Source organism: Amblyraja radiata, unplaced genomic scaffold, assembly GCF_010909765.2.
Source record: "Amblyraja radiata isolate CabotCenter1 unplaced genomic scaffold, sAmbRad1.1.pri scaffold_4_ctg1, whole genome shotgun sequence".
Lineage (NCBI taxonomy): Eukaryota > Metazoa > Chordata > Chondrichthyes > Rajiformes > Rajidae > Amblyraja > Amblyraja radiata.
This window is the reverse complement of record NW_022630571.1, coordinates 331,962-359,903: the sequence shown is the minus strand read 5'-3', so window position 1 is coordinate 359,903 and position 27,942 is coordinate 331,962. Positions and strand designations below refer to the sequence as shown.

Here is a 27,942-nt window from a genome sequence, read left to right as displayed (position 1 = left end):
TACTAATCGCAAAGGGACTGGCAGGCCAAGGAAGACCTCCACAGCTTGTGACAGAAGAATTATCTCTCTATAATAAAGCCAAATCCCTAAGCACTTGTCCGACATATCAGAAACACTCTTCAGGAGTCAGGTGTGGATTTGTCAATGACCACTGTCATTGGATGCCGAAGGTACTGGCTCACTTATCTTCATTTATGATACAACTGCTGATGGTGGTAGCATAATGACTTCTGAAGTATATAGACACATCCTATTTGCTCAAGTTCAAACAAATGCCTCAAAACACATTGGCTGGCAGTTCATTCTGCAGCAAGACAATGATCCCAAACATACTGCTAAAGCAACAAAGGTGTTTTTCAAAGCTAAAAAATTGTCAATTCTTGAGTGGCCAAGTTAATCACCCGATCTGAACCGAATTGAGCATGTCTTTTATATGTTGAAGATAAAATTGAAGGGGACTAGCCACAAAAACAAGCATAAGCTAAAGATGGCTGCAATACAGGCCTGGCAGAGCATCAACAGAAGACACCCAGCAACTGGTGATGTTCATGAATCACAGACTTCAAACAGTTATTGCATGCAAAGGATATGCAACAAAATACTAAACACGACTACTTTCATTCACGTGACATTGCTGTGTCCCAAACATTATGGTGCCCTGAAAATTGGGGGGGGGGGGGGGGGGGGGGGGGGGGGGGACACTATGTATAAACACAGCTGTAATTTCTATATGGTGAAACCAAAATGTATAAAAATGGCCTTTATTAAAATCTTACTATGTGCACTTTAACCACATGTGATTTTTGTTCTATTACAAATCTCAAATTGTGGAGTACAGAGGCAAATAAATAAATGATGGGTCTTTGTCCAAAACATTATGGAGGGCACTGTAAACAGACAGTTAGTAGGCATTTTCTTTGGGCTGGATATCTACAAATAGTTTATTTGACAGTGCTTAATAGAGCTGTTACATAGAACGACTGCAATGCAAAATTGGCTAATTAAAAACAAATTAAATATTAACAGGGCAGTATGGAATGCAGATGAAATGATTTCATAGAGATTTCATACACAAAGAACTGCAGATGCTGGAATCGTGTGTGGAACAAAGTGCTGGAATAACACAACAGGCCAGACGGCATCTCTGGAGAAAATGGATAGGTGATGTGTCAGGTTGAGACCCTTCGTCAGTCTGACCCAAAACATCACCTATCCATGCAGTCTGAAGAGGGGTCCTGACCCAAAGCGTCATGTATCCTTGTTCTCCACAGATGCTGCCTGATCCACCGAGTTACTCCAGCATTTTGTGTCCCGTCCAAGTTAATCCCATTTGCACACTTTGTCTCATAACCCTCTTAACCTTACCTATCCATGTGTGCTGTCATTATACCTACCTCTACTTTCTGTAGGAACGCACTGCAGATGCTGGCTTACACCATATACTGACATAAAATGCTGGATCAGCAGGTCAGTCAGCATCTGTGGGGAATAGGAATAGTCCACGTTTCAGGTTGAAGGGATTCGACCTGAAATAGCACCTATTCCTTTTCTCCAGAGATGCTGCCTGACCCGCTGAGTTACTCCAGCATCCGTATACCCACCAACCCAATTCTTCTCTTGCACATCAGTGTCATTGAATATTTGATCACATTTAAGATGCGATCCAAATGCAATGCGGTCTGGATCACACCCGACCACGGATAATTAAAAATACCTAAAATAAAAGTTAAATAAATCCAAAACAGACGTCCATCATGCTGAAATACATTTATTAACAATATACAGTATGCACAGAGTACAATCTATAATACAAGTTACTGAAATGTGTTTATTTGAGACTCAAACTAAATTAAGTGTAAGGCATAACAACGGCACAAGTCACTGGAATCAGAAATCTGCAGGTTTATATCAATGTTTATATGCTTTCCTTTAAATAGCTAACCATCTTACGTTATTAACTGCAAAGTATTCAGCAAGAAAGCAAAGATAATTCCTGTCCGCAGAGATGGTTGAGACGTCACTTTAAACATTTCAGCGCAGAGTCCATAATTGTATACCTTCCACTTAAAAAAAAACTTTTTTCCTAGCTTTTTTGTTTTATTTTCAGGAGTACACTTCCAGCATTTCATACAAGTGTCAAAAAGAAGAGGAGGGGAAATTGCAGATTCCCAAAATCGGAGACAAGCAAAGGAAAAGAAAATGCTAGAAATACTTTACCCGCTGTCGGCTATGGAGGAGGAAACCAAATTAACATTTCAGGTCTACGACGTAAAATTAAAGTTGGACGGAGAGGTTGGAATGCAAGACAATTTACCTGAAATGTTCGCCCTCATTCTGCCCTCAAAGTTTCTGCTGAGTATTCCCACCAATTTAATCAAACAATTTTCAAAGTTCGTCCACTTTTCAGCACTAAATGCTAAAAAGGTCTTGTCTAAACTGGACGTATAATCCTCAACTTACCCCTCCTGTGTGATGGTCCTAGTTGATCAATAACAGCGACTCCTACATGTGGCACCTAGATTTGGCCTTGGGTTAAAACAAAATAAGTGGTTCAGAGATTGCGAGATGCAAGAGGCAGAAAGAATGAAGCACAGTCCCCTGGAAAAAATCGCTAATCCACAAAGTGCAGATCACTGCACAAGAAACCTCTTTTCAGCGGGAATAGAAGTGAAATGAATGATTTCTTACAGCTGTAAAATTCGGAGAAATTAGCAGTGACAAGGGACTGATTAGACCAACAATATCCTCTTAAATGTGGAAATCCATCCTCTTTACAATTTGCAACAATTCCAACAAATCCATCAACAACAATCCCAATCGCTTGTTTTTTCTCCCCTCAGTTCTCCCCATCTCAAATGGTCACAGACTCGCAGGGATCACACAAAGTGTCAATAAATGTCACCATTCCATTCAATGGGTAACAACTTGAGTATTGACTGAATGTTATCAAATTTGGGTTAATGCCAAGATCTTTCCTCTTTGAGCTACCAGATTGAAAAACAAGTGGTCAAATTAAGCTTACTTCTGGATTTTCTATTACTCTAAATACATTGGGTAATTGAGCGTTTATTTATTGATAACCAGTAAAAGAATCAAACGCATTTTGCCAACTTGTAACAGTGTCTACCAATAGGCCAACATTTAATCTCCATGAACGCTCAAATGTGCTCCCTCTCGAAATAGTTCACTTCATAATTATCAATAAAAACCAAATGAAAACATTCAAAGGGAAAGAGTGTAAAAAAATATTTTCGGTGCTGCTTAAAACAGCAGTTAGCATACAAAGAAAAAGTTAATACATGTCTTATGTGCAGTAAACTGATCATCTATATAGTGCCTTACATTAAGGCTGTAATCCTGAGGGACAACCACCTCTTTTCTTACCCACCTCACAATATCTAAGTTGCCATTAAATTTAATAAGACTTTGCAATTAAACCACTGTCTGGTGAAATGAACTTGTGACAAGATGAAAGACAACAGTAGGTAAGCCAAGATGTTGCAAGCCAAGCATCTCGTCAGACACTTAAAAGATAAAGTCATACACTGCCTCCGCAAATGGTTTCATAGCCTGCAGGTCAATAGGATCAAACGAGGATTTTAAATGCTCTAAATTCATAAAAGACTTTACAAAATGACACCCCCCCCCACCCCCCCCCCCCCCCCCCCCCCCCCCCATACCATATAATAGCAGAATAATTCTATCCCATTATCCTGGCCACTTAATGTATCAAAATCTGGGTCAGGAACACAAAAAGAAGAAAAATAATGGATGGAAGACAGACCAGATCTCTGGCGTGTATACGGTATGTATCTTAAACCCACACTACAGCAGATCTGTTGCTAGTCGTATTCTATGCACAAAGCAAGTAGCTAGCTTGAAAATAAAGAGTAAAGCTTTGGTCACAGTGTTCTATCAATCACGTTAACAGGCAATTTTTACTCTGCCGTGACAGCAAGTGGATGAGTGAAGATTAATTAACTGAAGATCAGGGTCACTGAAGAGTTCCATGGGATAGTCCGTTAAAAGTTGCTGAAGATTTCATGCTTCTTGCTCCAATCCATCGGAGGTGCCCGCTTGTTCCTGCGCTTCGCTTGGACTTTCTCCCTGGTCTCAGCTGCTGTGGGGCTCAAATTCAATCCACTCTCTACGAACGGGTCGCTGTTCCCTTCTCTTTTCACCTACAAGATCAAGGAGAACAAGGTGGGGTGGATGGGGAGAACAGGTAAATAACAGAGATAAACATTGTATAGGATAAAAGGTGGAGAGGGGACTAACATGAGGGGGTCTTTAAAACTGGTGACAAGGTTGAGGAGGGTAGATATAGAATCATGGAGTCATACAACTCAGAATCAGGCCCTTCAGTCCAACTCATCTATGCCGAACAAGATGCCCCATCTAAGTGAATTCCATTTGCCTGCATTTTGAAAGTTGAAAATTGCCCTTGGTGTGGAGGATATTGCTAGTATATGGGAAGATCACCGGTTGGCGTGGACTAGATGGGCCAAAGGACCTGTTTCCGCGCTGCATCTCGGATGTCCAAACTCTAAAGACCGTCAATTCCCCATTCTCACCAGTTCTATGTTATCCCACTTTCACATCCACTCCCAACAAACTCGGAGGGAATTTACAGGGGGGAATTAATCTACAAACCAGGGATATGGGAGGAAACCGGTGCACCTGGAAAAAGCCCACACGGTAATAGGGAGAACGTGCAAATTCCACATGGACAGCACCCGAGGTCAGGATCGAACCCGAGTCTCCGGCGTGGTGATGCAGCAGCTTTACCAGCTGTGCCGTCCTATCAATCAAATGAATGTATCAATTCTGATGAGCTGCTGATCTCTTATTAAAAAAAAAGCCATTCTGAAATGCTTCGGGGGGCAATGGGGAGGAGTTGGGAACCACTAATCTAATCCTTCTACACCTAACCTGTCTTTTAGACCTCTCTACCAAGAGGAATCCTTCCTACCATCTCTGCACTCATCCTAACCGTCCACTTTGAGTGTTGGAGATGCTGTGATATGCAGCCGAGAAAAGGGCCCATTCTAAACAAACTTGCAAAGTAGAATTTGATAATGTTCCAAGAGATCAAAGTTTCCAATTGTGACGCTATTCATAGAAGCAAACTGCCTGAACACACGAGCTGGTTTTACAGCTTTAATTAGGGTGCTGTTCCATTAACATACATATCGCAAATGTGTTACATTTTTAATTAAGACCCTTCGACAACCCAATTCATATTATTAGTGTATCTTTAGGTTATAATTGCTATAATTTAGCTATAAGAAGAATATGAAAAACACGCTCAGAAATAATCACTCCTCCCCATACAGTATGAAACGCCTACAGAGAGCTGAGACTGCCAAGGGCTACAATTATATTTGCTCCGATTCTAAAATAACTGGGCTTTTAGTGACACACTTGTTTCTGCAAATATGCACCTCAATTTACAAGACAACTTGAGATTATCCACCCTCAGGCTAAACGTTAAATTGGGAAAAGTATAGCAAAACTGCCACCGTTTCAGCATTTCAGATTTTTTTTGTGAAACACTGGAAGGAATTGTTATGTAAAACTCCTGATCAAATAGATCCATAGAAAATAGGTGCAGGAGGAGGCCATTCGAGCCATACTCATGCTATTATGTGAATTAGACCAAGATGGCTTCCCGCTGCAACAAAACTTCCTTCAAACCAAAGATGCAATTGTATTGCAGATACTGAAGACAAGTCGCTGTAGTAACTCAGTGGGTCAGGAGGCATCTCTGGAGAAACAAAGTGGGCGACATAGCGGGTCGGAATCCTTCTTCAGACTGATAAGCTGGGAGCTGGTGGTGGGGGGGGGGGGGGGGGGGGGGGAGTGGTGGTAGGTAACAAACCAGGGTTGCAGATACGATAGGCACATGGATGTGCTGGGGTGGAGGGGTATCATAAGACACAGAAGAAATAGGCCATTCAGCCCATCGGGCCTGCTCTGTACACTGTGGGCAGCTTGGTTTTAAGTCGCGTATAATCTATTCACCAACTGGATAGTACGCAACAACAAAAAAAAGCTTTCACTCTACCTCGCAACACTAATAAACTAAACTGATATATTTTTCCATCACAACCCCATTCTCCTGCCTTCTCCCCTTAACCTTAGATCACATGCAAGCGGAAGGGATTAGTATAACTTGGCATCTTGTTCGGCACAGACAATGCAAGAGTGTGGATGAGCAAGTGGGATAACGTAGATCTAGTATGAAGGGGCAATCCATGGTCGGCATGGACTTGGTGGGCCGAAGGGCCTGTTTCCACACCATTTGACTAAATAGAAAATCTTTGATAATGACGGCATTTGATCCTGCCTCTCTCTCCAATTAAGAAAGTGACACTAACATATCTGTGCCAAATAGTAGGAAGAATCGCAATAACACATTTCTTTTAGCAAAATGGTCAATTCCCCAGGTCACAGGAGGGAAGATCAAAAGTTTACCTCTGTCCCCTCATTGGGGCTGTAGTAGCCATGGTTGAGAGATGCGGGAGATTCTCCATTAACCTGTTGAGAAATAAATAAAAGCAGCTTAAAGATCTTTGTGCACTGTTTTTTTTTAAACCTTTAAAGAGATGGCAGGCTACTGAAGCTGCTAATCTCCGCAAGGACAAATAACAGCAAATATGTGCTACATGCATGAACATAGAACATGGAACAGTGCAGCAAACAAACAGGCCCTTCAGCCCACAATGTCTGCGCTAAACATGATGCCAAGACCAACTCTTGGGTGGCAGTGGTAGAGTTGCTGCCTCACAGCACCAATGACCTGGGTTTGACCCTGACTACAGGTGCTGTCTGTACGGAGTTTATCCATGTTCCCGGTGACTATGGGTTTTCTCCAAGTGCTCTGGTTTCCTCCCAAACTCCAAAGACGTGCAGGTTTGTTGGTCGATTGGCTTCTGTAAATTGACCCGAGTGTGTAGAACAGAACTAGTGTGAATGGCTAAGGTACACAAAATTGCTGGAGGAACTCAGCGGGTGCAGCAGCATCTATGGAGCGAAGGAAATAGGCGACGTTTCGGGCCGAAACCCTTCTTCAGACTGGTTTGGGCGATCAGCCATTCGCTGTATCTATAAACTAAACTAATTGCCTGCTCATAATCCCAATCTCTCCATTCCCTGCGTATCCATGTGCCTATCCTAAAGCTCTTAAGCACCACTGTTGTAATCACCTATACCATCACCTCTGGCAGTGCATTCCAGGCACATAACACCCTCTGAGAAAAAGAAAAACCACAACAACAAAAAAACTTGTTCTGCACACCTTCAAAAAACTTTCCCCCTCTCATTTTAAAGGTATGCCCTCTTGTATTTGATATTTCCATTCTGAGAAATAAGGTTCTAACCATCTATCCTATCCAAGCCTTTCATAATTTTATTTACTTTTATCAAGTTAACCACCAGCGCTCCACTGAAAACAACCCAAGTCTGTCCAAATTCTCGTTATAGCCAATTCCCCCCCAATCCAGGCACCATTCTGATAACCTCCTCTGCACCTTTTCGAAAGCCTCCACATCCTTCCTGTATTGGGGTGACCAGTAACACAACCAAGACTCCAAATGCAGTCAAACCAAAGATCTATAACACTGTGTCATGACTTCCTAACTCTTATACTCAAAGCCTCGAGCTTTGAAGGCAAGCATACCACAGGCCTTTTTTACCACTCTATCTATTGGATTTGCTACTTTCAGTGAGTTAAGGACCTGGACCACAAGATCTGTCTGTATATCAATGCTGTTAAGGGTCTCACTATTAATTGTATATTTTCACCTTTCTATTCAGAGACAGTTTCTTCCCAGCTATTATCAAGCAACTGAAGCATCCTATCACCAACTAGAGCAGTCCTGACCTACCATCTACCTCCTTGGAGATCCTCGAATTATCTTTAAATCAGACTTTACTGGACTTTATCTTGCACTAAACATTATTCCCTTTATCTGTACACGGTGGACAGCCTGATTGTAATAATGTATAATCATGCATAGTCGTTCTGCTAACTGGACAGCACGCAAAACATACATTTCACTGTACCTCGGAGGTACACAAAAATGCTGGAGAGACTCAGCGGGTGCAGCAGCACCTATGGAGCGAAAGAGATAGGCAACGTTTCGGGTCGAAACCTTTCTTCAGGCCCGAAACGTTGCCCATCTCCTTCGCTCCATAGATGTTGCTGCACCCGCTGAGTTTCTCCAGCATTTTTGTGTACCTTCGATTTTCCCGCATCTGCAGTTCCTTCTTAATCACTATACCTCGGTACATGTGACAATAAAGTAAACGAAAGACAGACCATGCAGTTTGCAGCAATCAAATACTATGCTTCAAGCACCTCAGTTACCCTTCTACAAGACCAGAATCCTTCGCAGGTCAACATTCTGACCCCGCACTGCATCTGGAATGAATTTATTTAGAGTTGTTGATTTTCCCTCGGTACAATTGATGACCCAGCTGACAGCCTATCTGGGAAACACATTTATCTTCAGGGAATGGGGTTGGGCAGGCGAGTCACCTCATTGACTGATCTGCAAACTAACTGGGTCACTACCATGGGGCATCTGTACATGCTCACCTTGGTTCTCCGAATTCTCTCTCGATCCCTTCTGCTGTGTGAGACGGACACACAGAGAGAGAGAGAGAGAGAGAGAGAGAGAGAGAGAGAGAGAGAGAGAGAGAGAGAGAGAGAGAGAGAGAGAGAGAGAGAGAGAGAGACAACGCCAGACACACGCATGCATAGACCCGCATGCAAACGATGGCTCACCGAGTCCGCACCAACCATCTATCATCCCCATACACTAGCACTATTTTACACACTCGGGACAATTTTACAGAAACTAATCAACATGTTTGTGGCTGCAGGAGTCAGTACTTTAGAAGCTATCCTAAGAAATCATATGTATAAATTCATTTGCAGGATAAATGACTAAAAATGTAATGATTGCGGCCTTGTCAAACATAAGGTTTAGCACTACACGCTACGAATCCCAGCTGTGGAGACACTGGTATCATTGTCTTGTTGTAGGACATTGATCATTCTTTTATTCTGGATTTTAATTCATGTATTGTGTTTTTTTTTAAAATATATAATTTATGATGCTTTTATAAGTGATATACTAAGATTTTATATGTACTTTATGATATTTTTTAATATGCAATGCATTTTTATGTAATGTTGCCCCTTGAGTCTGAAATAAAGTATTATTATTTATTATTATTATTATTAACCTACAACCCTGTACATCTTTGGAGCATGGGAGGAAACCTGGGCACCCAGAGAAAGGCGAAGCGGTCACGGGGAGAACGCACAAACTTCATAGAGACAGCACCTGTAGTCAGGATTGAACCCACGTCTCCTGCGCCATGAGGCAGCAACAGCAGCCCAGTGCCACCCTGAGGGCCATATCCCGGGACCTGTGAATTCTGCACCGCTACAAAATTCCTGTATTCTTTCCCCAAATAATCTAATCTACAGGTATTAGAATTTATGTGTAAGGAGGAACTTCAATTGCTGGTTTACACTGAAGATAGACACAAAATGCGTCAGTAACTCAGTGGGTCAGGCGACATCTCCGGAGAAAAGGAATAGGTGATGTTTTGGGTGGAGATCCAGAACTGCAGAAGTATTTGCCAGCGACAATTTCCCAAGGAAGTTATAGAACTGAAATGACTCCACGGTTAGGAGCAAACACCTTTCATTGACTCACCTGTGTCCGTGGAGATCCGTTTGCAAGCTGCTGTGAAAACCCTAAAAAAAAAATACAATGCTAAAGTAAGATGAAAGCATTAAAACACTTCAGTAATGTTGCAAACGTTTGTCCTGAATCTCACAGGAGCTGCTGCCTCACAGCACCAGGGACTCGGGTTCAATCCTGACATCGGGTGCCATCTGCGTGGAGTTTGCACGTTCTCCCTGTGACCGAGCAAGTTTCCTCCGGTGATCCAGTTTCCTCCCACATCACAAAGACGTGCGGGTTTGCAGGTTAATTGGCCTCTGTAAATTGTCCCCAAGCATGCAGGGAGTGGATGAGAAAGTGGGATAACATCGAACTAGTGTGAACGGGTGAATGATGGTCGGCATGCACTTGATGGGCTGAAGGGCCTGTTTCCATGCTGTATCGCTAAGCGCGAAATACTAAACTAAACACAATATGTCTCTGAATCATTATTTTGTTGTTGAGATGCTGATACAAAAAGGGGGGGTGCTGAAAATATTACTAAACAAGTGCAGTGACAGCAGTGAACTCTTGCAGAGTAAATTATAGTGGTTCTATGGTATTTTGTAATAATTATAGTATTTGATCACCAACCTGGAGAAAATGCATCTCCTGTATTTTCAGTGGGAAATGAGCAAAACTTAACAAAATTGAATTCCAGTGTATTATAGAAAATGGAAACAGCCATTCGGCCCACCTAGGCCATGCTGACCATCAAGCACCTATTTAAACTAATCGCATTTTATTTTGCCCTCCAGTCCATTAACACCCTTCCAGGCTGTACCACACACCTCCACACTTGGGTCAATTATCAGTGGCCTTTTAACCTACTCATCTACATCTCTTTGGGGTAAGGAGACAGACTAGAGCACCCACACAGTCACAGGGAGAACGTGCAAATTCCACACAGGCAGCAGCAGAGATCAGAGTCAAACATGCGTCACTGGAGCAGCTCTACCAGCTGCACCACTGAGCCACCCTCCAGGTCATGACATTGAACAGTATAAATCTCAAACAATGGGAATTGAAGTATGATTTAGTTTAGTTTATTGACACGTGTACCGAGATACAGTGAAAATCTTTTTTTGCATGCTATCCTGTCTAACCAAGATTACAATCGAGCCATTCACAGTGTACAGATGCAGGATAAAGGGAATAACGTTTAGTGCAAGAAAAAGCCCAGTAAATTCCAATTAAAGATAGCCTGATGGTCTCCAGTGAGGTTGATGGAAGGTCAGGACCCCTCTCTAGTTGTTGATAGAATGGTTCAGTTGCCTGATAACAGCTGGGAGGAAACTGTCCCTGAATCGGGAGGTGTGCGTTTTCACACTCGTGTACCTCATGCCTGATGGGAGAGGGGAGAAGAGGAAGAGTCTGGGGCGAGACTGGTCCTTGATTATGCTGGCGGCTTGCCGAGACAGCGTGAGGTGTAGTTGGACTCAATAGAAGGGAGGTTGGTTTGTGTGATGGTCTGGGCTGCGTCCACAATTCTCTGCAATTCCCTGCAGTCTTGGGTGGAGTTGCTTCGTACAATTTAGCTTACAGATAGAGCTTGGAAACAGGCCCTTCGACCCACTGAGTCCATGCCAACCAGCGATCATCCATTCACACTGGTTCTGTTATCCCATTTCTTACACACGAGGGACAATTTACAGCGGGCCAATTATCCTTCAAACCCTCACGTCTTTGGGATGTGGGGAAACATGCAAACTCCGCACACCCAAAGTCAGGACTGAACCCAGGTCTCTGTTGCGGTGAGGCAGCAGTTCTACCAGCTGCGCCACTGTGCCACCCTGGTAGTGTGGAGCATTAGATTGAACAAACAAACAGTGTTGCAGCACTGAGTGCTAACATTGTTGTGGAAACAGCCTTCTATTACAGAGCCGGCGAAAGCGACCAGTACAGCTGACTTGCCTCATTTGCACTGGCCTTCTAGATTTACATAATATCCTTAGCTCCTCCTAATCAGGTCTCTTGATTTGGGGGGGGGAGCTTTTACTAAAGGCTCAGTGTGGTTCGATGACCTGCAACCAACACTGTAAATCGTTGCACGTACTGCACGCTGGTTTCAATGCTGTCACAGAGTAAATGAGCTTAAGATGAGCGCTAAGATGGGAACAACACAAATCACTTGGCTTGTAACATTAACTCTCCAACTGCATTTGTAAATAAAACATGGGCTACCTCACAGCACTAGAGACCTAGGTTCAATCCCAACGACTAATGCTGCCCATAAGGAGTTTGCACGTTCTCCCCGTGACCACATGGGGGGTTTTATCCGGGTGCTCCGGTTTCCTCCCACATTCCCAAGACGTGCGGGTTTAGAGGTTAATTGGAATCTGTAATCTAGTGTGTAGGACAGAGCTAGTGTACACCTAGCCTGCCGGCGCAGACTCAGAGGGTCGAAGGGCCTGTTTTCACACTGTGTCTTGAAACTAAACAAAAGTCTGAGCTTTGATTCTTTCAAGAATGTTTTGATAAATGTGGTGCCAGTGTTGGGCTCGACTCATTTTTTAAATTTCTGGTAAAACTCACTACAGTATGAACAAGGTCTCCGAATCTCACTGGGGCCACGTGCTGAGAGTTCTGAAGCGATTTAGAATAATCTCACTTTACTTTTTGCCACCAAAGAACACAACATAAATTTATTAATTGCAGATATGCTCTGAAACAGTAACTTCAATTAGCATCATAAAATCAGAGAGAGACACAGCACGGGAACAGGCCTTTGTTCCCATCATATCAACTATCAGGATTACCTGGATCGGGGGCACTCCAGTATTCCCAGCATGCGGACTGGACTTTGGACTGTCTCCTTTGTAAACGTGACCAAAATATGGTGACAGTGCATTTGTGGATTGTGCAAAAGAATTTCACCATGCTGTGCATACGTGACAATAAAGAACCATTGAGCCATTTTACAAGGTTCAGAGGCAGCTCCACTACAGGTGTTCCTCAATGAAACCACAAAATTGCATTGGCCAAAGATTTACTAGGATGTTGCCAGGACTCGAGGGCCTGAGCTATAGGGAGAGGTTGGGAAGGCAAGGACTTTATTATTTGGAGCGCTGGAGGATTAGGGGTGATCTTAGAGGTGTACAAGATCATGAGAGGAATTGATGGGTTGAATGCATTGTTTTTTGTCCAGAGTAAGGGAAATTTAAAAACCACAGTAAGGAGCAAGGATTAGTATGGGTGTCAGGGGTTAAGGGGAGAAGGCAGGAGAATGGAGTAGAGAGGGAAAGAAAGATCAGCCCTGATTTAATGGAGTAGACTTGATGGGGCCAAATGGCCCCATTCTGTTCCTAGAGTTTATGAACACGAGGTGGTAGTTGAGGCAAAGGTATCGTAGGTCATTTATTGTCACATGTTCCAATTAAGGTACAGTGATAAGCGAATTACCTTAGAGCCATACGAAAAAAAAGCAACAAGACACACAACTACATAAAAGTTAACAAAAACATCCATCACAGCAGATTCCCCACATTCCTCATTGTTATGGAAGGCAAGAAAAGTCCAATCTTATTCCTCTTTATTCTCCTGCGGTCAGGGCAGTCAAACCGTCCGCAGTCGGGGCGTTCGGAGCTGCCGCGTCGGGGCGGTCGAAACTCCCGCTGCTTGGAGTTCCCGAAGTCGGACTCTGACCAGAGACCGTGAGCTCCGTGATGTTATGTCCGCAAGCAGAGCTCAGAGATTGATCCCTGGCAAAGGGATCACGGGCTCCACGATGTTAGATGTAAGCACCCGCTGTGGAGCGCTCAAAAATCAGTCTTAAGTGTAAACAAATAAATAAATAACGCATCTTCGTCAAGGTAAGAGATTAGAAAAAGTTTCCACCCACCCCCACATAAAACAAGCTAAAAACATACATTTAACATACTATTAAAACACAAAGAAGGGTCAGACAGACTGTTAGTGAGGCAGCCATTGCTGGTGCCACCCAGTGGTCACCCGGAAGGTACCATTATAACGTTTGAGTGATATGGACCAAAAACAGGCAGGTGGGATTAGTATAGATGGGGCAGAAGATCGACACAAAATGCTGGAGTAACAGCTGGTTCAGCAGCATCTCTGGGCAAAAGGAGTACATGACGTTTTGAGTCGAGACCCTTCTTCAAATGGGACACATTGGTTGCCATGGGTAAGATGGGCCGAAGGGCATGTTTCCATACTGTGTGCCTATCAGGAGCTGTGGGAGAATGAGGTGGAGTCTGAGGTAGAGGAAATCCAATTATATTATGAAGCTCAGGGTGTGTGGATTGTCACCTGTCGCTTCCTCCGTACAACACCAAACCCAATCAATGCCAACTCACCTTTCAGATGCGATTCGGTTGGAGTTATTCCCAGTTTCTTGAAGTACTGGTCGGTCTCTAGATCCACCACCAGCAGCCTGGCTTCCTCTTCACTGGCCTTGATACAAGCCACAACCTCGCTGTGTTTCTTCCCTTCAATGTTAACACCGTTCACCTACAGATAGAAGATGGAGGCATTATTCTCCCCCAAAAGCATCAAGGTCCCAACTTAGTTTAGTCCAGTTTAGACATACAGCGCAGAAACAGGCCCTTCAGCCCACCGAGTCCGCACTGATACAGACATCACCCGTACACTTGTTCGATTCTACAAATTAGGGGAAATTTACAGATGCCAATTAACCTACACACCTGCACGTCTTTGGAATGTGGGAGGAAACTGGGGCACCAGGTGAGAAACCATGCAGACACTGGGAGAATGTGCAAACCTACCAATTAATCTGTCATTCAGCCCATTACACAATGCCAGCTCAGAATCCAATGTCATTCACCTACCAATATACCCTGCGATCTATTCTCTCTGCATTCCTGTCAACTCCCTTCTCCATTCTACCACCAACCTACGCACGTGGGGCAATTTACAGCAGCCAATTGTCCTACCAATCTGCCCCCATATTTGGGAAGCTAAAGGAAAACCGAGCATCAAGAGGTGAAAATGGCCACAGGAAGAATCTCCACGGGAGCACCGGAGGTCGGGATGGAATCCCGGTCCCTGGCGCTGCAAAGCCATGAATCTTAGGAATTCTCTGCCTCAGGGTGGCCGTGACGTTCAATGCACCTAAGCCGAGATTGATTGACTTTCATGGCGTGGGCTCTGGAGAACATCCATGGAAGTGGCCTCCTGACAGGGTCAACTGAATGATGGATGGATGCAAAGACTCGACTCCCACTTCTGCTGTTCTTTATAAATTCATAAGATACAGGAGCAGAATTAAGCCATGTGGTATCTGTACACTGTGGATAGCTCAATTATAATCACGTAAAGTCTTTCCGCTGACTGGTTAGCACACAACAAAAGCTTTTCACTGTACCTCGGTACATATAACAATGGGCTAAACTCAAATTAATCATGCCACGAATAATAAGGGCAATAGGCAAAAAGGTTTAAAATACATTGATAGGAAAGACTGGCAGGACAAAAGGCAAGTTTACCAATAGTACAGGAGGAAATTATGAGGGGCATAGATATGGTAGACAGTCAGAATCTTTTTCCCTGGGGTGGATGAGTGAAAGAATGCAGGGCAGAGCTTCAAGACTAAAAACACTCATTTGATTTTGATCATTGGGAAACGATTCAGTTACCTCCACCACTCTGTCCTGAGGGCGTAAGCCAGCCTTGGCTGCACAGGAGTCTGGATCGACGGATCGGATGTACTGTCCAGGCTTTGCTTTCTCACTGTGAAGATTAAATCCATAGCCATTAGGGCTCTTCTTCATGCAGCAGAGTCGTGGGCAGGGTTCCTTGGCTTGTCCATTGAGTTCCTGCAGTACAATGAAACACAATGTGCAGCAATGAGTGACAACGTTATCCCCATCTGAGCGAAAACGTCCAGGTGATGCCCTCTCTGTAATTGCCTTGTAAACTGTGCTGCTCTAGGTGTCGGGCATCAACATTGCGTTCAGCTATCCTCCACCCGCTGCATTTTTCTTGCTCAAATAACCCTGCGTGCACGTGGCGACATTTTGACTTAGCGTTGTGGGCACGATTAATCGGGCAGGATAACGCAAGTTAGCTCTACTTTTGGCAGCCTAATGTCAGAGAGAAAAGGGAGTCAAAAGTGTTTAACCGTCACATGAAGTGACAAAGGAACAATAAATATCAGTTTTAAAGTGACATGAGAAAGGTTCATTATGAATCTGACGGGCACATATTTCCCCCACAGAGGGTGCTGGGTATATGGAACGAGCAGCTAGAGAAGGCAGGTTAAATAACATTTGAAAGATATTTTGGTAGGTACATGGATCAGAAATGTTTAGTGGGATATGGGCCAAACGCAGGCAGCTGGGATTAGTGTGGATGGGGCTTCATAGTCAGCATGGACAAATTGGGCCGAAGGGCCTGTTTCCATGCTGTATATAAGTCTATAACTATTTAGTTGCAGCAGCATAACAGGCCTGTAAACACAATACACATAGATAATATAATGAACAAAATGTAACAGTAATCCCAAAACTACTGAATAAAAACCCAAAGCCCTTGGTTCAATCTAAAGCAGCCCATAGTTCATAGTCGAGGTCAGTGTCTTGTAGTGTTCAACAACCTTATGGTTGTTGGGAAGAAGCTGTTCTTTAATCTGGTGTTCACAGTCCACAGATTGCTTTACATTCTTCCTGATTGTAGGAGCGCAATGAGAGCGTGACAACAGACCTGCACATCCCTGCAATGAGGGGAAACTGGAGAAAACCCACTCCGTCACATGGAGAACGTACAAACTCTGCACGGACAGCACCCATAGTCATGATTGAACCGTGGTCTCTGGCGCTGCGTGGCAACAGCTCTACCAGTTGTGCCACCACTTAAAAAGTTAGAAAATCCCTTTCAGAAATTATTCACTTATCAAACCACACGTCTGCGCATTTCCCATCTTGGACTCACACTCAGAAAACCAAGAGCACCTCCAAATACCTTTAAACTTTATGTGTAGGAAGGAACTGCAGATGTGGTTTTAAACCAAAGATAGACACAAAAAGCTGGAGTAACTGAGCGGTACAGGCAGCATCTCTGGAGAGAAGGAATAGGTGACGTTTCGGGTCGAGACCCTTCAGATTCCAGCTTTGTGTGCTTTAGACACAGCACAGAAACAGCCCTTTCGGGCCACCGAGTCCACACAGACCAGCAACCGCCCCGTACACTAGCACTATCCTCCACCCTAGGGACAATTTACAGAAGCCAATTCGCCTACATATAAACCTGTATTTCTGGAGTGTGGGGGGAAAACCGGAGGACCCGGAGGAAACCCATGTGGTCATAAGGAGAACATACAAACTCCACACAGACAGCACCCGTAGTTAGGATCAAACCCAGGTTTCTGGCTCAGAGGCAGCAACTCTACCACTGTTACACCGTAAAGATCTGTGTGCCTTCCAATTATCTCACTTCTAAACATTATGAATTTTGATTAATTTGTTCAACGGTTGAAACGTCAGACGAAATGCATAAAATAGTGGATTTGTTAAACAAAATGAGGCAGCAACTACATTCTGCAGTACAGTGTGAGATCAAAATTAGTAAGTAACACACGGAGTCAGGCACAGCTTATCTGTACAGTGCCTTATGTAATCACAGTCGCTTGAAATAAGCTACGAACCAACGCCGTTATGTGATTGCATTGCTCGTTCCCACCATTAATACTCAAGCTAATCCCATCTGGGATCAGCTAATGATGTGTGACCACTGCAGAGATATGCTCTAGCGCCAAGCTATGCTACTATCTAAAAGCAACAACACACCCGGTGGACCACGACCTGCAGGGAGGAAGCCGCTGAGCCGGCCCGTGTTAGTTTAACCGTGTTAGCCAGACGCTCCACCCGCCTAGACAGCCTCTGTTCCGCCCCCAAAGAGCCAGAGACCAGGAGGATGTGACGAACAAGGCTGGTGGGAGAGCTGAGGGAACAGGCTGCAATAGGTGCTGCCAGGGTGAAGGTGGACGGGCGAGGAGAGGAACATGGCATCCAAGGAAGATGCCCGCAATGGCCTGGAGCTCGTCTGGAACAGGCACTGCTCATAAGAACTAGAGTGCGGACTGGACTTTGAAAATGGCACCAAAATATGGCGCCTCTTGCATGCAGGATCAGGAATGAACTATCTGTACATGTTGCTAATCGATTATGTGCTTGGGTATGAGAATACTGTACTGGACTGTATGTAAGAAAATTATCTCATTGCGCATTTGCATTTGACAATAAAAGTACCATTGGATCCCTACCATAAATTCTCAAAGCCAGTTCCCCATAAGGATGTGTTCAGTCCCCTACAATTATACACTCTCAGCTCTGCCCTGAAATTCTACTATCTCCATGGACAAGTTTGCAGGCAACGCCACTGGATCACGAACGATGACGAGATGGGAATACAGGAAAGAGAGAGACAGTTTAGCAAAAAAATGGCATCAGGACAACATCCTCTCCCTCAGTGTCAGCAAGACCAAGTAGCTCGGTATCGACTTCAGGAAGCACAGTAGAGTACATGCTGCAATCAGCATTCATGGTGCTGAAATGGAAAGGCTGAGAGCTTCAAGTTCCTTGGCATTATTATTATTACCAATGTGAGCCAACCACATTGAAGCACAGCACGCCTCGACAAATCAAGGGTTATGGGGAGAAGGCAGGACAATGGAATAAGGAGGCAGAGATCAACCATGATTTAATGGCAGAATAGACTCGATGGGCAGAATGGCCTAATTCTACTATAACGTGAACTTCCTCAGGAAACTGAGAAAATTTGTCACGTCCCCAATGAGTCTTACAAACTTCTACAAATGTACCGTAGAAAGCAGACTGTCTGGTTGCATCACAGCTTGGTGTAGAAACAGCTCTGCCCAAGATCGCAAGAAATGACAGAAAGTCGTGGTTGCAGCCCCATCCATCACAGAGACCGGATTCCCCACCATTGACAAAATGTGTATGAAAGAGCTGCAGATGCTGGTTTAAATCGAAGATAGACACAAAATGCTGGAGTAACTCCACGGGTCAGGCAGCATCTCTGGAGAGAAGAATGAGTGACGTTTTGGGTCGAGAAGACCGAGTCTGAAGAAGCGTCTCAACCCGAAACGTCACCCATTCCTTCTCTCCAGAGATGCTGCCTGTCCCGCCGAGTTCCTCCAGCATTTTGTGTCTATCCCCACCATTGACTCCATCTACACTTCACATTGCCTCAGGAATTAAATCAAAGGCCATTTCCACCCTGGTCATTTTTCCTTCTCCCTGCTCCGATCAGCCGGAAGGCACAGCAGCTTGAAAGCACGCACCGCCAGACTCCAGAACACCGTCTTCTCCTCAGTTATCAGGCTTCTGAATGGTCCTTCCATGAACTAGGGTACTGCCCCAATTCTCCAAAGTACCTGATTGCTGACAGGGAGAGTTTAGTTGTTCGATTCATACCCCTGCTTAGGCTAAGGTATACATGGACAGTAGTTTAATTCAATCAGAGTACTTCTGGGAGTCAGTCACACACTACGGAAACAGGCCCTTCAGCCCGACTTGCCCATGCTGACCTTGCATTTGGCCCATTTCCCTTTAAACATTTCATATCTATGTTCCTGGCTGAGTGAGAAGTTGGGCAGAATTAAGTTCCAAAGTGTGTTTATGATTGACCCATATTGATCCGTATTGATCATTAAAGGGGCAGGCCATGAGTATTGGAGACACAAGAGGCTGCCGATGCTGAAAACATTGAGCAGAAAATAAATTGCTAGAGTAATTGCAAGTAAGGCAGTGTTTAATTTAGAGATATAGGCGGGCCCCTCAACCCACTGAGTCAATACCGACCATCGATAATCCATTCATACTAGTTCTATGTTATCCCACTTTCACATCCACTACCTACACACTAGGGGCAATTTACAGTCAAATTAACCTACAGACCAGCAGATCTTTGGAATGTGGGAGGAAACCAGAGCACCCAGAGGAAACCCATGCGATCACAGGGAGAACGTGCAAACTCCACACAGAGAGCAGCTAGAGTTGGGATTGAACCCGGGACTCTGGGGCAGAAAGACACAAAGTGTTAGAGTAACTCAGTGGCTCAGACAACATCTCAGGAGAACGCGAGTAGTTGATGTTTCAGATCAGAATCCTTCTTTAGGCTGTTAGTAGGTGTGGGGGAGTGGGGGGGGGGGGGGAGGGGTTACACAAGAAAGCTGGAAGTGAGGAAGGCAAATCCTGGCAGGCTTTAGGTTGATACAGGTGGGGGGTTGATATGCAGATGGTTGGACTAAGGCTAAAGATGAAAAGACAGAAGGTGCTAACAAAAGGTCACCTAGCCATGTTCTCCAGAGATGCTGCCTGACCTGCTGAGTTACTCCAGCATTTGCAGTCTCTATTCATGGGTAATGAATGCTAACTTTGAACTTTTGTCAGCAAAAAATAAAAATTCCCCGTTCTCGCTGTTCATGGACTAACTTGCCGACTCTAGACTGACCCCAATATCCTACATGTTTACCAAATCACAGATAGCCGAGAACCTTCCCCACGCCCTTCTGTTTCCTGGAGACTGCTAAACAATTCTGCAGAATTGGAAACATTCAAGATCGGGAAATTTCAGTTTCCGATAATAACAAGGGCGGCAAAGTAGCGCAGCTGGTAGAGCTGCTGCCTTGCAGCGCCAGAGAGCCAGGTTCAATCCTGACCTCAGGTGCTGTCCGTGTGGAGTTTGTCTTTTCTCCCTGGGGCCATGTATGTTTTTTGCTCCTAGTGCTCCGGTTTCCTTCTACATCCCAAAGACATGTGGGTTTGTAGGTTAACTGGCTGCTTGCAAAATTGCCCCTAGTTTATAGGATGCAAAAGTAGGGTACCATAGAACTAGTGATCGATGGTTAGCTTGGACTAGGTGGGCCTGTTTCCACTCTATCTCTGAACTAAACATTATGTTTTGCTCAAGGGCTAAGGTGGCATTGACGTTAAAAAAAAGCTCTTGGTGATGGTCAGTGCAGACCCGATGGGCCGAAGTGCCTTTCCTGTGCTTTCTCACTCCGCGATAATCGGATTCCATGAGAACACTACCCCACCTCATTCTCCCACCTCCACTGATGTAACTGTTAACAAAATGAAAACTCAATTATAATTTTGGAAGTCGTGCCCGTTTGTGTTTTCACTCCCAAGTTAGTTAATTTGATTTTGGAGAACTTTCAGCCTCACACCATTCTGTGGTTGAAAAATAAATCTGGTCAGCTTATTGTTGGTGACGATTCCTTATTGAAATGGAAAATCAGCCAAGACTGTGCTGTCATCCTTCTCCTCACTGCTTGGTGATTCAGGATTAAAACCTTTGCGTATCACTGACGTTGATTTATTGCACCATCCTACCCTTTCACAGAACATTGCTGACTTCACTGGACTGACCCAAATTCCTCTTTCTTTCCTCCTTTTCAATAAAAAAGTTGGCATCCTTTGCCGATTTTTTTTTGCTGCAGGATGCATTGTTTATAATTTTGATTTGCATTAGCGACGCTCAGCAAACTGCATGGTTGGCTTTCATCTGCAGAATAAAATAAATCTAGTCAAAGCCAGAACGTATTGCACTCTCAGTAAACAGGAGGTCACGACCTATTTCATGGCTTGTGTCCCATCTCATGTTGTCAATCTATTGCCACTGATTTCCAGTTACACAATATGTTCATTTTAAAATTCCCATGAATTCAAACTTTCAGATTCAGGGACAGTGTCTTCGCAGTTGTTATCAGGCAATTGAATGGCCCTCTCACCAGCCAGAGAGCGGTCCTGACTTTCCATCCACCTCCGTGGAGATCTTTGAACCATCTTTAATCAGACTTTATCAGACTTGCACTATATGTTTTACCCTTTATACTTTATCTTTTTAGTTTTAGTTTAGAGGTAGTGTGGAAACAGGCCCTTCGGCCCATTGAGTCCGCACCGACCATTGATCACCCGTACACTAGTTTTATCCCACATCTTTGGATTGTTGGAGGATACCAGAGCAACCAGAGAAAGCCCATGCGGTCATAGGGAGAATGTACAAATTCCATACGGACAGCACCTGTAGTCAGGATCGATCCCGGGTCTCAGGCGCTGTAAGGAGGCAACCCTAGCAACTCAATCTTAACAATGGTTTCAACTGGAGTAGATAGCTCCAACAGTATTTGTATCTTTTGTACTTGTATGCTGAATTTTATTCTCTCTCTCTAACTTTTGCTAGTTCATCAACATGAAGCATTTTTCTCTCCACAGATGCAATCTGTCCGACTGAGTATTTATGGTGTTTTTCACTTTTATTTCAGATTTTCCGTAACTGCCGTTTGATCATTTCTATTTCTGTAGCTGAGATTTATTTAAGGCAAGTTTATTTTTGGATAGGGAAAAAGTTAAATGTTGAAACTTAGCAACAAAGTGGTTGTATGATCCAAGGACACAAGAATTCAGGAAGAACAAGAAACAGCAATAACTTTTGTTCCAATACAATTAATGAACTATATATTCCGGGCGGCACAGTGGCGCAGCAATAGAGTTGCTGCCGTACAAGCCAGAGACACGGGTTCAACCCTGACCTAGGATGCTGTCTGTGCAGAGTTTGCACGTTCTCCCAATGAGCGTGCAGGATTTCTCCGAGTGCTCCAGTTTCCTCCAACATTCCAAAGATTGGCAGGTTTGAAGGTTAATTAGCTTCTGTATATTATAAATTGTCCCTAGTGTGTAGATAGAATTAGTGTATGGGTGATCGTTGGTCTGCACAGACTCGGAGGGCCAAAGGGCCTGTTTCCACCTCAGCAGGTGAGGCCGCATCTCTGGAGAATCTGGATGTTCAAACTGAAGAAGGGTCTTAACCCAGAACGTCACCTATCAATGTACTCCAGAGATGCTGCCTAACCTGCTGGGTTACTCCAGCACTGTGTCTTAAAATGAAATTTTGAACTGTTTTTGGTTGCATTTTGAACCTTTATTTTTGCACCAGTATTTGAGTTAATAGTTTATTGATTTTTTGTCAGTTATATATTATCCATGTGTATTCTGCTTGCAGCAGCATAACAGGACTGCAAGCAGAATACACATGGATAATATATAACTGACAAAAAATCAATAAACTATTAACTCAAATACTGGTGCAAAAATAAAGGTTCAAAATGCAACCAAAAACAGTCCAAAATTCATAGTTGAGGTTAGTGCTGTGCAGTGTTCAAGAGCCTGATAGTTGTTGGCAAGAAGCTATTCTTGAAGCTGGTAGTCATGGTTTTCAGATTCTTATACCTTTTTCCAAATGGTACGAGAGAAATTAGATAATGGTCAGGGTGGTGTGGGTCTGATGATACTGGCTGCCTTTTTGATCACTGATGAATGGAAGCTTTGGGATATCCTAAGGGTACACGAGGCACTACAGATATGCAAAGGTAGACAAAAATGCTGGAGAAACTCAGCAGATGAGGCAGCATCTATGGAGCGAAGGAATAGGTGACATTTCAGGTTGAGACCCTTCATCAGACTGAAGACTTCAAATTTCTTAAACATTGTCTACAGAGAAGCAAGATGGATTGATTCAGCATTGAAACCGGCCCCACGACCCACCGTCCATGCCAACCATCGATCACCCGTCATCCACATTATTTCTACGTTATCCTACTTTCTCATCCACTCCCTGCAGTTTTACAGAGCCAATTTTAGAGCCCAATTAATCTACAAACCCGCACGTCTTTGGGATGTGGGAGGGAGCTGGAGCACCCAGAGGAAGCCCACGCGAGAACATGCAAACTTCATGCAGAGGTCAGAATCGAACCCAGATCTCAGACGCTGTGAGGCAGCAGCTCTACCAGCTGCACCAGCGTGCCGCCCTATGTTTAGATGGAAAAATTCACTCGCAGTGGCATCACTCATCAGAACGCAATGTATCAATGATCGGCTGATGTAGTTGTAACATGTTTGGCAAACAGATACAAGGCAGCTACAGAGGGAGAAATAATAATGTGCTAAAAATGTCACTGCATAAGAAAATAGCCAACGGAAGCAATCTGATCTTCCGTAGGGAGTTAAATGTTACACTAAAGACCTGTTGTCTTTTCAACAGCAGACTTTTGCCATTCATTTGGTTTGGTCGAAGCACTGGACATACTCCAGAAATTCCAGTCCAGAAAGGTCACTGCAGCAGAGTGGGGTGTGAGCTGCATATCTTCAGGGTAATGAAATACCATTCTGCGGCCCGCAGAATGGCCAAACATTAACGGTGCAGTGAATGAGAACATACTGTGGCCCCAACCACTGTAAACACTCAATGGCGGAAGCTAAGAAGTTGCCCGACTGAGATTTATAAACCCAACTTTTCGGTTTTGAACAAGGTGGCACACAGTGGCACAGCTGGTGGAGCTGCTCCCGCATAAGTTCATGTTATAGAAGCAGAATTAAGCCATAATCAAGTCTACGTCATTCAGCCATGGCTGATCTATCTCTCCCTCTCAACTCCATTCTCCCCATAACCTCCGACACCCTTACTAATCAAGAATCTGTCAATCTCCACCTTTAAAATACCCAATGCCTTGGCCTCCACAGCAGTCTGTGGAAATTTATTCCATAGATTCACCACCCTCTGACAAAATAAATTTCTCCTCATCTCCTTTCTGAAGGTACATCTTTTTATTCAGGGGCTATGGCCTCCAGACCTGGACACTCTCACTAGTAGAAACATCCTCTTCACATCCACTCTATCCAGGCCTTTCACTATTTGGTAAGTTTCAACGGGGTTCTCCACGTCATAGAAAGATAGAAAATAGGTGCCAGAGTAGGCCAATTGCCCCTTCGAGCCAGCACCGCCATTCATTGTGATCATGGCTGATCATCCACAATCAATAACCCATGCCTGCCTTCTCCCCATATCCCTTGATTCTGCTAGCCCCTAGAGCTCGATCTAACTCAAGCAAGTACAGGCCCAGTGCCATCAAATGCTCATTATGTGTTAACCCATTGATTCCTGAGATAATTCTGGTAAACCTCCTCTGGACCCTCTCCAATGCCCACACATCCTTGCTCAGATATGGGGTCCAAAGACTCACAATACTCTAAATGTGGTCTGACCAGTGCCTTAAAGCATCAGCGTTACATCTGAGACCATCCATCTCACAGCGCTGGAGACCCAGTTTTAATCCTGATCTCGGCCATTGTCTGTGCAGAGTTTGCATGTTCTCCCTGCGACCGCAATCGGTTTCCCCTGGGTGGGCGATCCGGCTTCCTCCCACACCCCAAAGACATGTGGGTTTTTATGTTACACAAAAATGCTGGAGAAACTCAGCGGGTGCAGCAGCATCTATGGAGCGAAGGAAATAGGTAACGTTTCGGGCCGAAACCCTTCTTCAGAGGGGTTTTTATGTTAATTGGCCCTCTGTAAAATGAGGATGAGGAAGTGGGATGGCAGAGCTAGTGTGAATGGGTCAGCATGGACTCGATGGGCTGAGGGGCCAGTTTCCATACTGTATCTCTAAAAGTAAAACAGTAAATGGAAACGTCATCACAGCAGTGTACCGTGCAAAGATGCTGCTGATCTGCTGAGTTAGTTTACTTTATTATTGTCAAGTGTACTGAGATACAGTGAAAAAATGTTTACTTGCATGCTATCCAGTCAAAGAAAAGACTATACACAAAGGCTACACATGCTGGACACAAAAGGTGATAAGGGCATAGATACAAAGTGCTGGAGTAACTCAGTGGCTCAGGCAGCATCTCCGGAGAAAATGGATGGGTGGCATTTCGGGTCGGGCTCCTTCTTCATACTGATGATACAATTAAGTCTGAAGAAGGGTCCCAACCCAAAACATCAGCCATCCTTTTTACCCCCAGAGAAAGCAGCCTGACCTGCTGAGTTACTTCAGCACTTTGTGTCCATCTTTGGTATAAACCAGCATCTGTAGTTCTTTGTTTCAACAAGGTGATAAGAGGAACCATTATGGTAGACGTGAAGGAAAAGCGGAAACAGAAGCCAATGGGAAAGTGGACAAAAATGGGAGGAACAGTGCAAACTGCTGTCAGCACACTACAGAATCACTCGACATCATTCGTTGTAGGTCAATCACACCTCGTTACAAGGCAGAGGCCTTTTGGAATATAATATCCTCCATGATCTGTAACCCATGTACAACCTGGTCCATTCCTCCACAGTACAATTGCCTCATCTACACCAGGGATACCCAAGGGATTACTTATGGAGGAGTTTCGTGAAGGGTGATCTTACAGAGGGGTACAAAATCATGAGAAGAATAGATGGGGCGAATGCATGGAGTCTTTCACCCAAGGTAGGGTGCCTTGCAAAAGGATGTCATTGAGCTGGAAAGAGTGCAGAGAAGATCTCTCTCTCTAGTGAGAGATAGGCTATCGCTCCCTGTAGCTCAGGGCCTGAGAGGGAGTCAAAATCATGGGAGGAACAGATAGAGCGAATGCACAAAGTCTTTTACCCGGGGTAGTGCCTTGCGAAAGGAAGCATGTCATTCATCTGGAAAGAGCGCAGGGAAGATTTACGAGGACGATACCAGGATTTGTGGGCCTGAGCTATAGGGAGGGGTTGGGCAGGCTTGGACTATATTCCGTGGAGTGCAGGCTAAGGGGTGATCTTGAGAGGACTGGATAGGGTGAATGCACAGTCTTTTACCGAGGGTAGTGGAATCAAAAACCAGTGGAAGTTTGGGGTCAGGATGTTGAGAGTCTGAAGAAGGTCCCGATACAAAGTGTCACCTATCCATGTTCTCCAGAGATTCTACCTGACCCGTCGAGATACTCCAGCACTTTGTGGCATTTTTTTTTTTGCAGGCAAATGGGACAATCTTAGATGGGGTATCTTGGATGACATGGAATAGTTAGGTGAAAGAGCCCGTTTCTTTGCTGTATGATTATCATTATCTCCTCTGACTTGTTTGCAACCAATGTACACATCTGGCATTAATTTGTCATTTTAGCCAGGAAGTTCGCCCTCCCCCCCACCTTGTCTAAACGGTAACTACCTACTGCACAGTATCAGGATCCATGAATGCCCACTGACCTATAAATTATCAAAGTAATTAGACAATGTATAAAAGCGGATTCAATCAGTGCTCTCATTTGGATACATTTAACATATGGGTCCCTAAAGCTTTAAATAAACATGTGTGCGTGCATTTCCTGTGTGTTGATCTAAATTCATAATCAAAGGCTGTGATTACAGGACAATGGCTGGTCACTGTCAACACACACACGCAGAGCAGGAAACCAAACTGGGCAGTGAATCACTGGAATTCATTTAGTTTAGTTTGGAGAAACAGTGCAGAAACAGGCCTTTCTGCCCACCGAGTCCGTGACGATCGGCGATCACCCCATACACTAGCACTATCCTGCACCCTAGGAACAATCTTACCAAAGCCAATGAACCTACAAACTTGTACATCTTTGGAATGTGGGAGGAAACTGGTGCACCTGGAAAAAAAACCATGCAGTCACAGGTAGAACGTACAAACTCCATCCAGACAGCACCCGTAGTCAGGATTAAACCCGGGTCTCTGGTGCTGTAAAAGCCCTGTCCCACGGTACGAGTTCATTCCAAGAGTTCTCCCGAGTTTGCTCTGATTTGAACTCGGAGATTCACGGTAATGGCCACTCGTCGGTACTCGGGGCTCTCGTGGACATTTTTCAACATGTTGAAAAATCTTCATGAGTCTTCCCATGCTTACCTGCCGTTAGCGAGGCTTCCCGAGTACCTGCCGTTAGAGTTACGAGCCGCTAAGAGACGTCCCCGAGCTCCGACGTACCCGCTACGTTCATTCTCCTGGCTTACCACGAGTCTGATTTTTTTTAAACTCGGGAGAGCTCTTGGAATGAACTCGTACCGTGGGACAGGGCTTTAAGGCAGCAACTCTAATGCTGCACCACCGTGCTGCATATTGTTCCAAGATATTTATAGGAGTCAGATTCATTCAGAATTGAAGGCCATTCGGCCTATTAATCTATCCAAGCTCCTTCCATCCCTCAGATCGATGCTTTCCTGCAAGTGCTGATATAATTGTCTCCATTGCCCTTACAGACCGAGTTCCCAATCATGGCTACACTCTGAATAAAGTTGGAGTCCTGGAGAGATATAGCAGGGAAACAGGCCCTTTGGCCATCGAGTCAATATTTGTATTGTTATTAGTATTATTTTATTATTGTCACGTGTACTGAAATACAAACGATAAACAATCAAAACCATACAAGAGTACAACTAGTGCAAAGAGGAA

At 44.4% G+C, this 27,942-nt stretch overlaps 1 protein-coding gene across 2 annotated transcripts in view; it reads right to left on the bottom strand.

Moving 5' to 3' along the window:
- Positions 1 to 1,752: 1,752 nt before the first annotated feature.
- Positions 1,753 to 27,942, bottom strand: part of slc9a3r2 (SLC9A3 regulator 2) — a 92,800-nt gene continuing 66,610 nt past the window's right edge. Inside the window, exons 3-7 of one of the 2 annotated variants that reach the window (XM_033016797.1) lie at positions 15,356 to 15,535; positions 14,057 to 14,210; positions 9,735 to 9,775; positions 6,478 to 6,543; positions 1,753 to 4,181 (exon numbers count right to left, since the gene is read on the bottom strand). In XM_033016797.1, coding sequence (XP_032872688.1) covers positions 4,023 to 4,181; positions 6,478 to 6,543; positions 9,735 to 9,775; positions 14,057 to 14,210; positions 15,356 to 15,535 — 600 coding nt within the window. In that variant the 3' untranslated portion in view covers positions 1,753 to 4,022. The remainder of the gene's footprint in view (positions 4,182 to 6,477; positions 6,544 to 9,734; positions 9,776 to 14,056; positions 14,211 to 15,355; positions 15,536 to 27,942) is intronic. The other variant, XM_033016798.1, reaches the window with a different exon arrangement.